Source organism: Vigna radiata, chromosome 6 (genome assembly GCF_000741045.1).
Source record: "Vigna radiata var. radiata cultivar VC1973A chromosome 6, Vradiata_ver6, whole genome shotgun sequence".
Taxonomy (NCBI): Eukaryota; Viridiplantae; Streptophyta; class Magnoliopsida; order Fabales; family Fabaceae; genus Vigna; species Vigna radiata.
In genome coordinates, this window is record NC_028356.1 from 10,249,478 (window position 1) to 10,261,266 (window position 11,789).

General features: G+C 35.5%; 1 protein-coding gene across 1 annotated transcript; it reads right to left on the reverse strand.

Moving 5' to 3' along the window:
- Positions 1-1,698: 1,698 nt before the first annotated feature.
- On the reverse strand, positions 1,699-10,162 carry LOC106764941 (U-box domain-containing protein 15). The gene is made up of 2 exons (XM_014649394.2): positions 9,630-10,162; positions 1,699-2,754 (listed from the first exon to the last, which is right to left on the reverse strand). Exons 1-2 carry the CDS (start codon positions 9,941-9,943, stop codon positions 1,932-1,934), a joined length of 1,137 nt encoding a protein of 378 aa, XP_014504880.1. The 5' UTR covers positions 9,944-10,162; the 3' UTR covers positions 1,699-1,931.
- Between the last annotated feature and the right edge of the window lie 1,627 nt (positions 10,163-11,789).

The following is an 11,789-nucleotide window of genomic DNA, read 5'->3' on the forward strand; positions in this document are numbered from 1 at the left end:
TTTTTTTATGCAGGTCAGATTTCAACCCGGCTCATTTAAACCCGGGTCATGCGGGTTGAATCCATGGTGGGAGCTTCATAAAAGCTTGTGTAAATTGAAACAGGCACCGAGATAACGGTACAAGAAGTTTAATGAGTTTATGAGAAACTCGAGATTTCATTCTTGCTTTACATGTTGATGACATATTGATTGTAAGAGCTAATATGGAAAAAATTAACTGGCTGAAAAAACAATTGTTAGAAAATTTTGAAATGAAGGATCTTAGTCCAGCCAAACAAATTCTTGGTATGAGAATCTCCAGGGATAAATCTGAAAGTATTTTGAACTTATCTCGGGAGAAATATATAAAAAAAGTGGTTAACAGATTCAATGTTGGAAATGCTAAAGCCAATAATACACCTTTGGGAACTCGCATAAAGTTTTTAAAAGGGAAATCTTCTGAAACATGTGAAGAAGAAAGCTACATGTCGAAAGTTCCATATGCATCTGTAGTAGAAAGCTTGATGTATGCTATGGTTTGCATCACACTTAACATAGCACATGCAGTGGGAGTTATAAGTAGGTTTCTATCAAATCCTGAAAAGGAGCATTAGGAATGTGTGAAATACATATTGAGATATTTGAGGGGCATGTCAAAGATGCATTTATTTTTTAGAAGAAGTAATATCACTTTAGAAGGATTTTCTGATGCAGACTTGGAAGGAGATTGGCAGAAAAAGCACAATAGGTTACATTTTTACATTGGGTGATATAGCTATAAGTTGGAAGTCTAAATTTCAGAGAAGAGTCTCCCTTTCAACCACTTAAATTGAGTATGTACCTATCTCAAAAGTGAAAGAGATGATATAGTTGAAGAATCTTCTAAACAAATTAAGGAAATAGCAAGATGACCATCCACTGTTCGATGATAGTCAAAGTGTTATATATCTTACTAAAATTCCAATTCTTCATTCTAGATGCAAGCACATTGAATTGAAGTATCATTTATCAGAAACTTCATACATGATAGATACTTATCTTTGTCGAAGATTTCAGGTGCAGAGAATTTAGTTAATATATTGATCAAGACTATCACAATAAATAAGTTGAGGCTTTGTATTACCTCAACTGACCTTTAAGAATAATTGATGATGAAAACAATTACACTTAATAATAATATAAATCAAACTCAAAGTGAAAAAAATTAATAGTATTATAAAATTTAATTTAGTCTCACATCACTTAACCCTCTATAAAACTTAAAACACACACCAAAAATAAATATAATATGGACATAGACGTATTTGTATGTTAAACCATTAATATAGTATTTTAAATGTATCAATTTAAATAAAAATCTTAGATCATTATTTATCACATTATCAACATATCCACAAAGAATAACATTTAACATCATTAACAAAGTCTAACTCTAGATAATAACATTTGGCAAATTCAAAACAGTAAAATGTAAAAAAGAAATTAATATGCAGACTAAAACATAAATTTTATTTCTTAAAACTACAATTATTTTCATTCCATTAGTAACCTTTTAGTTTTAAAATAGCTTTATAACTTATTCTACCGATCATGTCCTTAATATAAAAAAAAAAAAAATGGTGGCCTGATTACAACCATCGTGCGTATCTCCTGTAAATTAGCAACCTTTCTTAAATTCGTGATCTTAGAAAGAAATACATGCAAGTACAGAATCCTTTGTAGGTGCAATGCACAACGTCAGTGTAATTAATTGAGTGCTGAGGTCAGTAGATCAATCTCATGTTAGTCTTGTAAACATCAATACACAGTCATGTAGGAGAGCAACAGAGACTCACTTTCCATGGTGATCTAGTTAACACAACTAGCCCCCCAGAGAAAAAAAAAATGAAAACACATATTTACAAGTTAAAACTCAATTGTGCAGTTGCTTGATGAGGAAAAAAAGGTACACATCAAGTGGAAGGAATAGAAGGAGTGCAAGATGCAGCCCTATGCTGGATGCATTTCATGCTGTGTTCCATACTCCTTTGAACCATATCTTGCAACAACTGTTTGGCAGTTTCAGCAGCTTTATCTGCTCCATCTACTCGTTCAGCAATGTCATAAACAATTTTCTCCAAAACTGATGAGGTTAGTCTCTTTTCTGGGGGAGAATCTCTGAGCAAATCCAGAAGCACACGAGCTCTATCTTGAGCTTCAGCCGTGCCCTCCACGGTTAGACGAAGCAGACCCGGAATCGCTCCTTCTTTAAGAATCAGTTCCCGGTATTTATCCCGGCAGCTTCGGCATAAAGATAGCAGAGTTCCTACAGCATGTTCTGTGCTGACAAGTGATCCATCTTCAACTGTCTCAACTAGGGTTAAGATTCCACCATCTGCAATTGAGATTGCAGTTCGCCCTTCTTCAGAGTTGGAAAGGATTTCAAGCAGTGATGTGGCTTTTTCCGCAAACTTGGAATACTTCTTGCATTCTTTGAGAAGGTTGATCAGAGGGAAAACAGCACTTGGATCAAGAAGTTCAATGGAATTCTCGTTGCTGGTAGAAAGATTATGGAGTGCTGTAACAGCATCAACTTTGCCTTGAACACTTCCAGATTTGAGAATCTGGACAAGGAAAGGTGCGGCTCCAGAAGCAGCAATAATGGGCTTGTTGGATGCAGCAGCCGAGAGTGACAAGACTGCAGCTGTAGCTAATTCTCGTATACCGCTATTTTTCATCTTGAGGAGCTCCACCAGTGGAGGCATGGCACCATCTGTCACTATTTTGACCTTGTTTCTAACAAATATGAACTCCGAAACGTTATGCAAAGAACTATTTTATAAGAAAAGCCGAATTCATAAAAGAAGGAAGAGAAGGACTTAAAGCATGAAATACATAGTAGTAATAACAAAAAGAACTGCAGAAGACTACATTGAAAATGATACGGAATGTTTCAACCATTTTAAGCAGTCTATCTGGTAAACATGAATTTTCTAGCATTGAAACAAAAAATTAATACTTAAGATATACCGCACCCAAAAATGTCTGAGTCACCACCAAATCAGGTAATGGTATCCAAAGATATGAATAATGAATAAGCACTCAGATTAATGATCACATATCACTGAGTATAAACATTCACACAAGAAAACTAGCATCTACATTTTAACAAGTCTACGAGAAAGTAGTTGTTAGAAGTGGAGTTTAAGCCTAACTCAACCCCACAAAACCAGCTTGTAAGGTGAAGTTTGCACCCACTTATATACACTTAAATGGTCTTATCTCTAGTTGATGTGGGACTTCCAACAGTAGTTCTACATTTTAACATTTTGACCAATTTCTGTTTCATCCCATGGAACTGTTTCAAGGTGGAAGCCACTTGATAGGAAGATAAATGGGCAACGCTAATGCCACATAATCTAAAAAACGGTAGTATGATATTGAAAAGTATGGTTACGATGCCACATCAGAGAACATTGTGAAAACATGCATGTTTTGTACATGCTTAATGTTTGTTGCAGGTAATCTGTCCATACATCAAATTTTTGTCCCTCGGGTTAAGAGCACCTCACAATCACAGCTGCTGCACAGTAAGAACATGAATCGAATTGTGTCATGTGTAAAAACAGGATGGGCCACTGTGACCTGTTTTTAAGAATTGATTTTTAGTTTTATTTTTCAAATTACTTTATAAGATTGGAGGGACACTGAAGAATCTTTCCTTCCCACGATTCCAAAAGATGGTCCCCCACTATGCCACTTCCAGTTGGAAGTTTGGACATGTTCCCCCCATACCCATAGAGCTTTTTATGCTTTGTTTTTCCTCCGACAGCTGCACAGATTGTTGGTCCCCACTTGTCCCTTTCTGCCATTTGTTGAAAAGGTTCCTATTCATTGTCATTGCTGTGATGCTTTTTAGTGGGGCAAATGGGAAAAACAAGTAAAAAGGACATTGAGGTGGTCATGTGGAACCACTCTATAAGTGTTCTGTTTCTACGCATAGACTTTCAGACAAATGCAAACGTTAGTTGCATACTTGTTCGGGTGTTGTCACAAGGATGAAGTATCAACTTGCTGAAACAAATGAGAATGTGGATACTAGTACATCTGCTCCTGACAAAGTTATGGCAATCTTTCTGAAGTTGCTAGAAAATTTAAAAAAAAAAGAAAAAAAAAATACTGAAGACAATAAGATGCAAATAGCCAACAATGCTAAGAAATATGTATTAAGTACCCAAGATGCTAATACATAAAAGGGAACGGTGGTGTCATCCGCAAGAAAGAGGAAAGAATGATCACCTGTGAAAAAGGTTGAAAGATAGAGTTGCGTATTCAAGGAATTTGCAAAAGTGCATCAAGAGGACAAGGATGAACAGAGTGACTTTGATCTTGGGGATGATGAATGAAAAAATCATTAGACTAGCTTATGCACTGTAACAGGAAATATTAATCTGTCATCTATATTGATACTTTCATGAGGGGTTAAACCACTTTGTGCAGTTGTTCTTTTTGTGATTTTGATTTATGATTTTAATCTTGTTTTACTTTGAATTTTATATCTCTGTTTACTGCTCATGCACAGAGTTCTTAGAATCTAATATCTCTGTAATGTTTTGAATGTTTTTTCACATGAAACATACTTCAAGTTGGTAGGAATTATTGATCAGTAATTCAGTATCTTACTATTCGTTATATAATCCAATTTAAGATTCAGAATTTAGGTATGAATTAATTTATAACCTAGTACATATCCTCATAAACAAGTTCATGTCATATTCTTTACCCATTGTTTGGGCAGTGGACCAAGTCAAGGAACTTATCCAAACCCCACATCTGTGCCCACTTAATCAGATATAACCCACATATCCATCCACCACAAAGACAATTCGTTTTCCACTTAAGATTAAAAATAGAGAAATATATTTTGAAGGGCTTAAGAGACCCCTTTCATAATTTTCTATTTATAATGAAAAAATTGATTCAAGAGTACATAGAATATTAAGGAACTGCACTAAACACCTAGGTGCAAAACTAGGTACAACTATAGGTACACCTAATAAATTGTATAACATACACCCTACTTAGGCTTGATGATGATACATAGATGTAATTATTCTAACACTCTCTCAAGCCAGAACATACAATTTGTATGTTCCAAGCATGGAACAAATGAACTCAATCTAAGATCCTCTTAAGGACGGTCAACTATTTGCTGATCATTTGATCCACCAAACTCAACACAAATTTCTTTGATCAACAATTTTTTCCAAATAAAATGGCAGTCAATTTCTATGTATTTAGTCCTCTCATAAAACACTAGATTTGATGCAATGTGGAGAATAACTTCACAGAAATTACATCTTCATGGTTTAAACTTCACAAAAATTAAGTTCTCGAAGAAATTGTTTTACCCATATAAGTTCACAAGTGAGAGACGTCATTGTCGTATATTCAGCTTCAACAGTTGATCGAGCCATTATATTTTGCTTCTTACTTTCCCATAAGATAACATTTCATCTAAGAAAAACACAATATCTTGTACTAGAGTGCCTGTCAATGGGGGAATATGCCTAATGAACATCACAATATCCGGAGACTAGAACATTTCCTTTATCTTCATATAGCAAACCTTGTTTTGGAGCCTTTTCTAGGTACCTTAGAATGCAAACCATGGCATTCCAATGGCCAATAGATGGGGCCCACATAAACAGACTAATCACTCTAACTGCAAAAGATAGATCAGGCCTCATAATAGTAAGATAAATTAGTTTTCCAACAAGCTACCTATATCTTTCTTCTTTTAAGAGATTACAACCCCATCTTTTGATTGAGCTACCTCAATGCCCAAAAAATATGAAGACTTCCAAGATCCTTGGTTTGAAAATATTTGCATAAGTACTCCTTCAATTGAGCAATTCCAGTAACATCATTTCCTGTAATGACTATATCATCAATATAGACTATTAGGTAAATACATTTCCCAAGAGGGGTATTGCAATAAAAAAATTAAATGATCTGCTTCATTGCATTTTAGCCTAAAGGTTTGGACAATTGAGTTGAACTTACCAAACCAAGCACATGGTGATTGCTTGAGGCCATATGGAGAACAACACAACTTACAAATCTTACAGCCTCCCCCTAAGCAACAAACTCAAGAGGTTGTTCCATGTATACTTCTTTTGCAAGATAAACATGTAGAAAGACATTTTTGATATTTAGTTGATGGAGTGATCAATGACGAATTGCCACCATGGCAAAGAAGAGACAAATAGTAGTCATCTTGGCCACTGGAGAGACGGTAGATCTAACATGTTTGCCTAGTTGACAAGACTTACATTCTAATGTTTGGAAACTACTAAGTTCAAGGACCATTTTCTTTAGTTTTGATAAATGTGGATGATCCAAGATGGTATCAAAGGTTATTGAGCAATTTAATGTTTTGGTTAATTGGCATAATGAAATCAAATTGAAATGACAATTAGGAACAAAAAGAACAAATTTGAGATTTAGGGAAGGGGAAAGTGACACTTGACCAACTCCCTTTGGTGAAGTTTTAGAATCATTTGCCAAGGTTATGAAATGATGGTTTCTATGAAAGGAAAGGGATGAGAACAAGGAAGCATTACCAGAGATGTGATTAGAAGCACCTGAGTCAATTGCCCACAAGTTTTGACCTTCCATGGATTGACAACTGCAAGTTGTTGATGTACTTGGAGTTTCAGATGTTTGTGCCAAGCTGTTAGACTTTAACCTTAGATACTCTTGATATTCATCCTCAGTGAATTTGGAGTCAGTTGTTTCAGCTTTAGAGACATTGGTTTTCTTGGTAGGGAAACCATGTAGAGAGTAACAGTTTTCTTGGATGTGACCTATCCTTTTACAGTATGTGCATTGAAGATACCCTTGATCTCCACATTCTCCTCTTCCTAGTGTGGCAACCATGGTAGATGATTCCACTAGTTCATAAGCTTCCTTAGTTTGAGGCGTTGGGACGAAGGTGTGTGGCCAAGCAATCCATGGAAGGGACGTCATGACTAGTCAGAACTTAATCTCTTACATGATTAAAGTCTGAAGGTAAAGCACGAAGGATCATCACCATATAATATTTGTAAAGTTAATTCTCGATTTCATCCAAAGATTCGACTTCCAAGAACATCTTTAGTTCTTCCACAATTGATTGGCCTTCAATCATCAAGGATAGTATCATGCTCAGTCATTTTGAGAGATGCAAATTTGTTTGTAGAATCAGAGAGACATTGGATATCATTGGCACAGATGTTTTGAGTTTTCTTCCAAAAAGAGTGACATGTTTTGAAAGCTCTAAGGGACATCAGAAGTCTTGGTTTCACGAATTGCCACAACAGGGCCCTCAGCTGGAAATCGGCTTGTTTCCACTATTCAATTTTTTTAACAGGCACATGGCTTCCATCTTGCTCAAGGTGGTCATGATGTCCTTGGCCAAGAAACCACATTTCAATGGCGGGAGACCAAAATAGATAATTTTGTCCATTTAGCTTCTCGAAAATAATGGAAGGACTTCCAGATAATGAAATAGCATTTCTAGTAGCCATTTCTAACCAAGGAGACGAAAAACCTATGAGAAGATGTATAAACAGCAAGGGAAGTTTCTAGGGTGACTTCTGGGCTCCACCAAAATGAAGTTTCGAGGGTCAAAACAAAGAAAGGTGGCTCTGGCGACAGCCATAGAGGTGGCACTGTGAGGTTTCGATGATGGGATGACGGCACGTGGATAGCACACGCCTGGTTGCGTGGACAGAGACGAAGCGTGTTGCGACGCATGGTAGCAAATTGGCCTTCAGCACCGACAATAGCCATTGCTGAAAGAGGCAAACCAGATCTGGTGGTCACCAGGTGAAACTGGGGCGGTGGTCAACGGGGGACAATAGCAATGACAGGGCCAAAGGTGACAAAAACAGGTAGAGCAGGATCAACCCACTCTCAAACCCCTAAGATTAAAAACAGAGAAATATATTTTGAAGGGCTTAAGAGACCCCTCTCATAATCTTCTATTTATAATGAAAAAACTTATTCAAGAGTACATGGAAGATTAAGGGACTACACTAGACACCTAGGTGCAGAATTAGGTACGACTATAGGTACGACTATAGGTACAGCTAATAAATATTTTAACACACTACACCCTACTTAGGCTTAATAATGATACATAGATGTAATTATTCTAACAATCCTGATAGTGTCAGCCTATTCCTTCTTTTCAACTAATTTTCTTTGCGGAGGGGAGCTATTTTTATAGCTTTCATGAGCAAGTAATGCAAAACCCGACTGGAGTTGGGCACAACCTGCTTGTGGTGTTGTGCTAGAATCATACAATTCATGTGCAGCAAGTCACTCACTTGTGATTCCTCTGATTCATGCACCAAAATATTTATAACATGATTTGCATCAAAAGATCCTTGAATTGAATCAATTGTATCATATGCACGATACTGATAAAAATGCTTTAAACTGATGGGGTATACCCTAGATCCAATTTGACCACTCTGTACCTCATTCTAACAAATACTCCCACATCAAAGAAGAACATGTGTCGAAAAGAGCTGGCAGACATTTAACAGAATTTCCTATTTCATCACAATAATCATTAGTAGGTGCAGTTTGCACTCGAGGTAAAGATTCCCTTAAAAGGTATATTAAATTGCGGGTTACCAAAAATTTCTCTCGTGTGTTCATTTTTAGCCTAGACACATCAAAGTATCAACCCACGCACCTCACCCAAAGAAATGTCACTGCATATACATGCAGCCTCGAGGCATTCCATTATAATAACCACCCTAGATCATTTTCACAGCTTCAGGCTAGAACAGGTAGAGTATCTTCTTTTTTTAAAATCCGTTTAAGCTTAGTACTAACTACGTTGATAAAATCATGGATATTCAGCTACAAATGTCATGTTATTTTTTGAGAACTGCTCAGGATAAAACGGGAAACTATATCTGGTAATGTCAAGACTTAAATTGACCATACATGAACATTAAAAAAAATAAAACTCTATAAAGAAGATCAGAGAAGAACACCAAAACACAAACACATCCTACAAAACAAGCCAGGTAACCTTCAATAAATGCTATCCAGTTGCAATGTTGATCTTTATACAAGAAGATCAAACATATATCATGAATTTAAGACTATAAGTTAGTCTTCGTTCCAAATTGCTTAATTTTTATGCCAAAACTGCTTTTTATCAGCTTAAGGTTATTTCTGCAGCAGCTTGAACACCAAATAAGCTAATCCAAAAACAAACTAACAAAACCTGTACCATTCATATAATTTAAAGAAGCTGTTTCGAACAAAATGTATAGTTTTCTTTGAACAGGATCAAGAAAAATAACGAGAAACTTCAACCACCCATCAACTAGATACCGCAGTACGACTTATAAATTATAAGGAAAAAGTCTTTCTTTCTTTTTTTGGTTGGGATAAAATCAACGAACCCATCCCTTTCCCACTACCTTGTGAACATGGAAAGTAACACCAATCACAGTAACAATTCATATCCACATACAAAAACACATACCAACACAAAAATCAGATTCAAACGAACCAAACAAGATTACACAAACACCCATTAACCGAACTCGCAGACCCATTTGAGAAATCACAAAAAGCATGCATTTTGGGAAAAAGGGTACCGTTCATTGCGAACAGCGAGGTTGAGGAGAGCGAGAAGAGAGGATTGGCGAGCTTCGATGTTGGAAGACGACAGCATCAGCACGAGGGGTTCAATCACACCTGCTGCGGCGAGCTTAGCACGTATCTTCGACGGGGACGATGATTTCCGAACCATCTTCCTTATCTCCCTTGCAGCCTCAATCTTGGCGCTAAGGTTCCCGTCCAACAACTTCTCCGAGAGCTCGATTATCTGAGTGTGTTTTCCGAGGTTCCAGGACGATGATGCTTCGGATTCTGCTTCTGTTTCCACTTCTATGTTCTCTCCCTCTCCCATTTCTCTCACTCACTCGCAGTGTGTAGGGGCAAAAGCCAACCCTTTCTTCTTCTTCTTCCCAATTCCCAAGCCCTTTTTTTCAGAAAAACAGGGACTTTATTTGTAAATAAATGGGGTTTTATTTTGGGTAAAATAATAATACTACTTCCTGATACTGGGAGTATAAATAATTAGGAAAATAAATAAAGAGAATAATTGTAGACTTAATAATTAGCTTTATGAAGTTTGGTTGGTTAATGGGGCTTAGTTAAGGTTGTCGTTGTACATGTATGCGTCGCATGTGTGTGGATTCATCTAACCAACAGTTTTTGCACTTCTACAGACAGACATGAATCCACGAAAAGAGAACTGATTAAAGTGACAGTAATTGTGTCATGGAGATTTACAAAGTGCTTATTTCGTGTCAATTTTAACTGAGTTATATATATATATATATATATATATATATATATATATATATATATATATATATATATATATATATATATTTTTAAATCAGAATAAGAGAAACGAGAATATTATAATACTTCAGTGTGTTCAAAGACTTTTCGCGTATGTTTGCATAATTTCGTTTATTACTCAAAACACTTATATAATTTTTACTTTATGTATGATTTTGGACAGTGTAAAATGGATATTCAAACAAAAACTTAATGGTTGGACAATAATTAACATTATGTTCCGATGAGAAATTTCAACCATTTCAATAAATAAATTGAAATACATAGTATTTAAATTATTTATAATTATTTTTTTTTAATTTTTTAAAATAATTTGTTAGAGAGAGTAATTAAAATATTTTAGATTTTAATTTTTTTTATTTAGATAAAGTAGTTTAATTTCTATTTTAAGGAAAATTAAATTTCATCTTTAAATTCAAATTGAGTTAAATCAACCTTTTTATTTAGGATGACTCGTCTTAACTGTTGAGATTGATAACACATTTTTAATAACACATATATGTTGTTGTTGTATTACATTTTCTTATGCTTATTGGTTGATATATTGTTGAACATGTTTCTGTGTTATACTGCTATGTCAATGCATATTCATTGAGCTTGTACATGTTACATCATATCTGGTTGCATTACACATATTTTAAAGGATGAAAACCACAAGCATTTTTGTGAACTTATAACTGTGTGACAAACCTGCATTAAAGTCGACTTCGTTACTAATTGAATCAATTATACTAAAGTCTTTGTACAAATTTTCAGAAACAATGCTATGTGGGATTTTGTGAAGGAAAGAATTTCAAAATGCTCTGACATGTCGAAGACGATTGTGTGTGCCACGCATTTGACTGTATTAGTTATTTGCTTTGAAATTCTGTTACACTCATGAACAGTAACGACTATATTTTTAAAAGTTAGTTGAGCATTGAATAAAAGTCAACTGTATTGAATGAGAATTTATTTTTTTTGACTGAATGTTATTGGTCTAACTAATCTGTTATAACTGTCATAACCTAGTCGACTAGATTAGTAGCATATTCGACTAAAGGAGCGTCTAATTAACAGAATTCTATAAATAGATGAAACCTGAAGTTGTTCTAAGACTTTTGGACATTGATGATCTAACATTTTCATATTCTGTTTCAGATTGTTTCTCTGAGATTATAGAGCTTCAAGAACTCTTCAAGAAGATAGTGGTGATCTTGCTTGAAGGAGATTCAAAGGGAGACTGATTGCGCGCTCACTGCTTGATCACATATCTGCAAATTGAGGTGTATCTGGTTGATCAAGATTCTTGTTGGCATTTGTGGTAATTGTTGTGGTTACCTGTTGTGATTATAGGTGATAGACTCGTGGAGTCTAGCTCACTTTGAGGACTGTTCAAAGTGGTT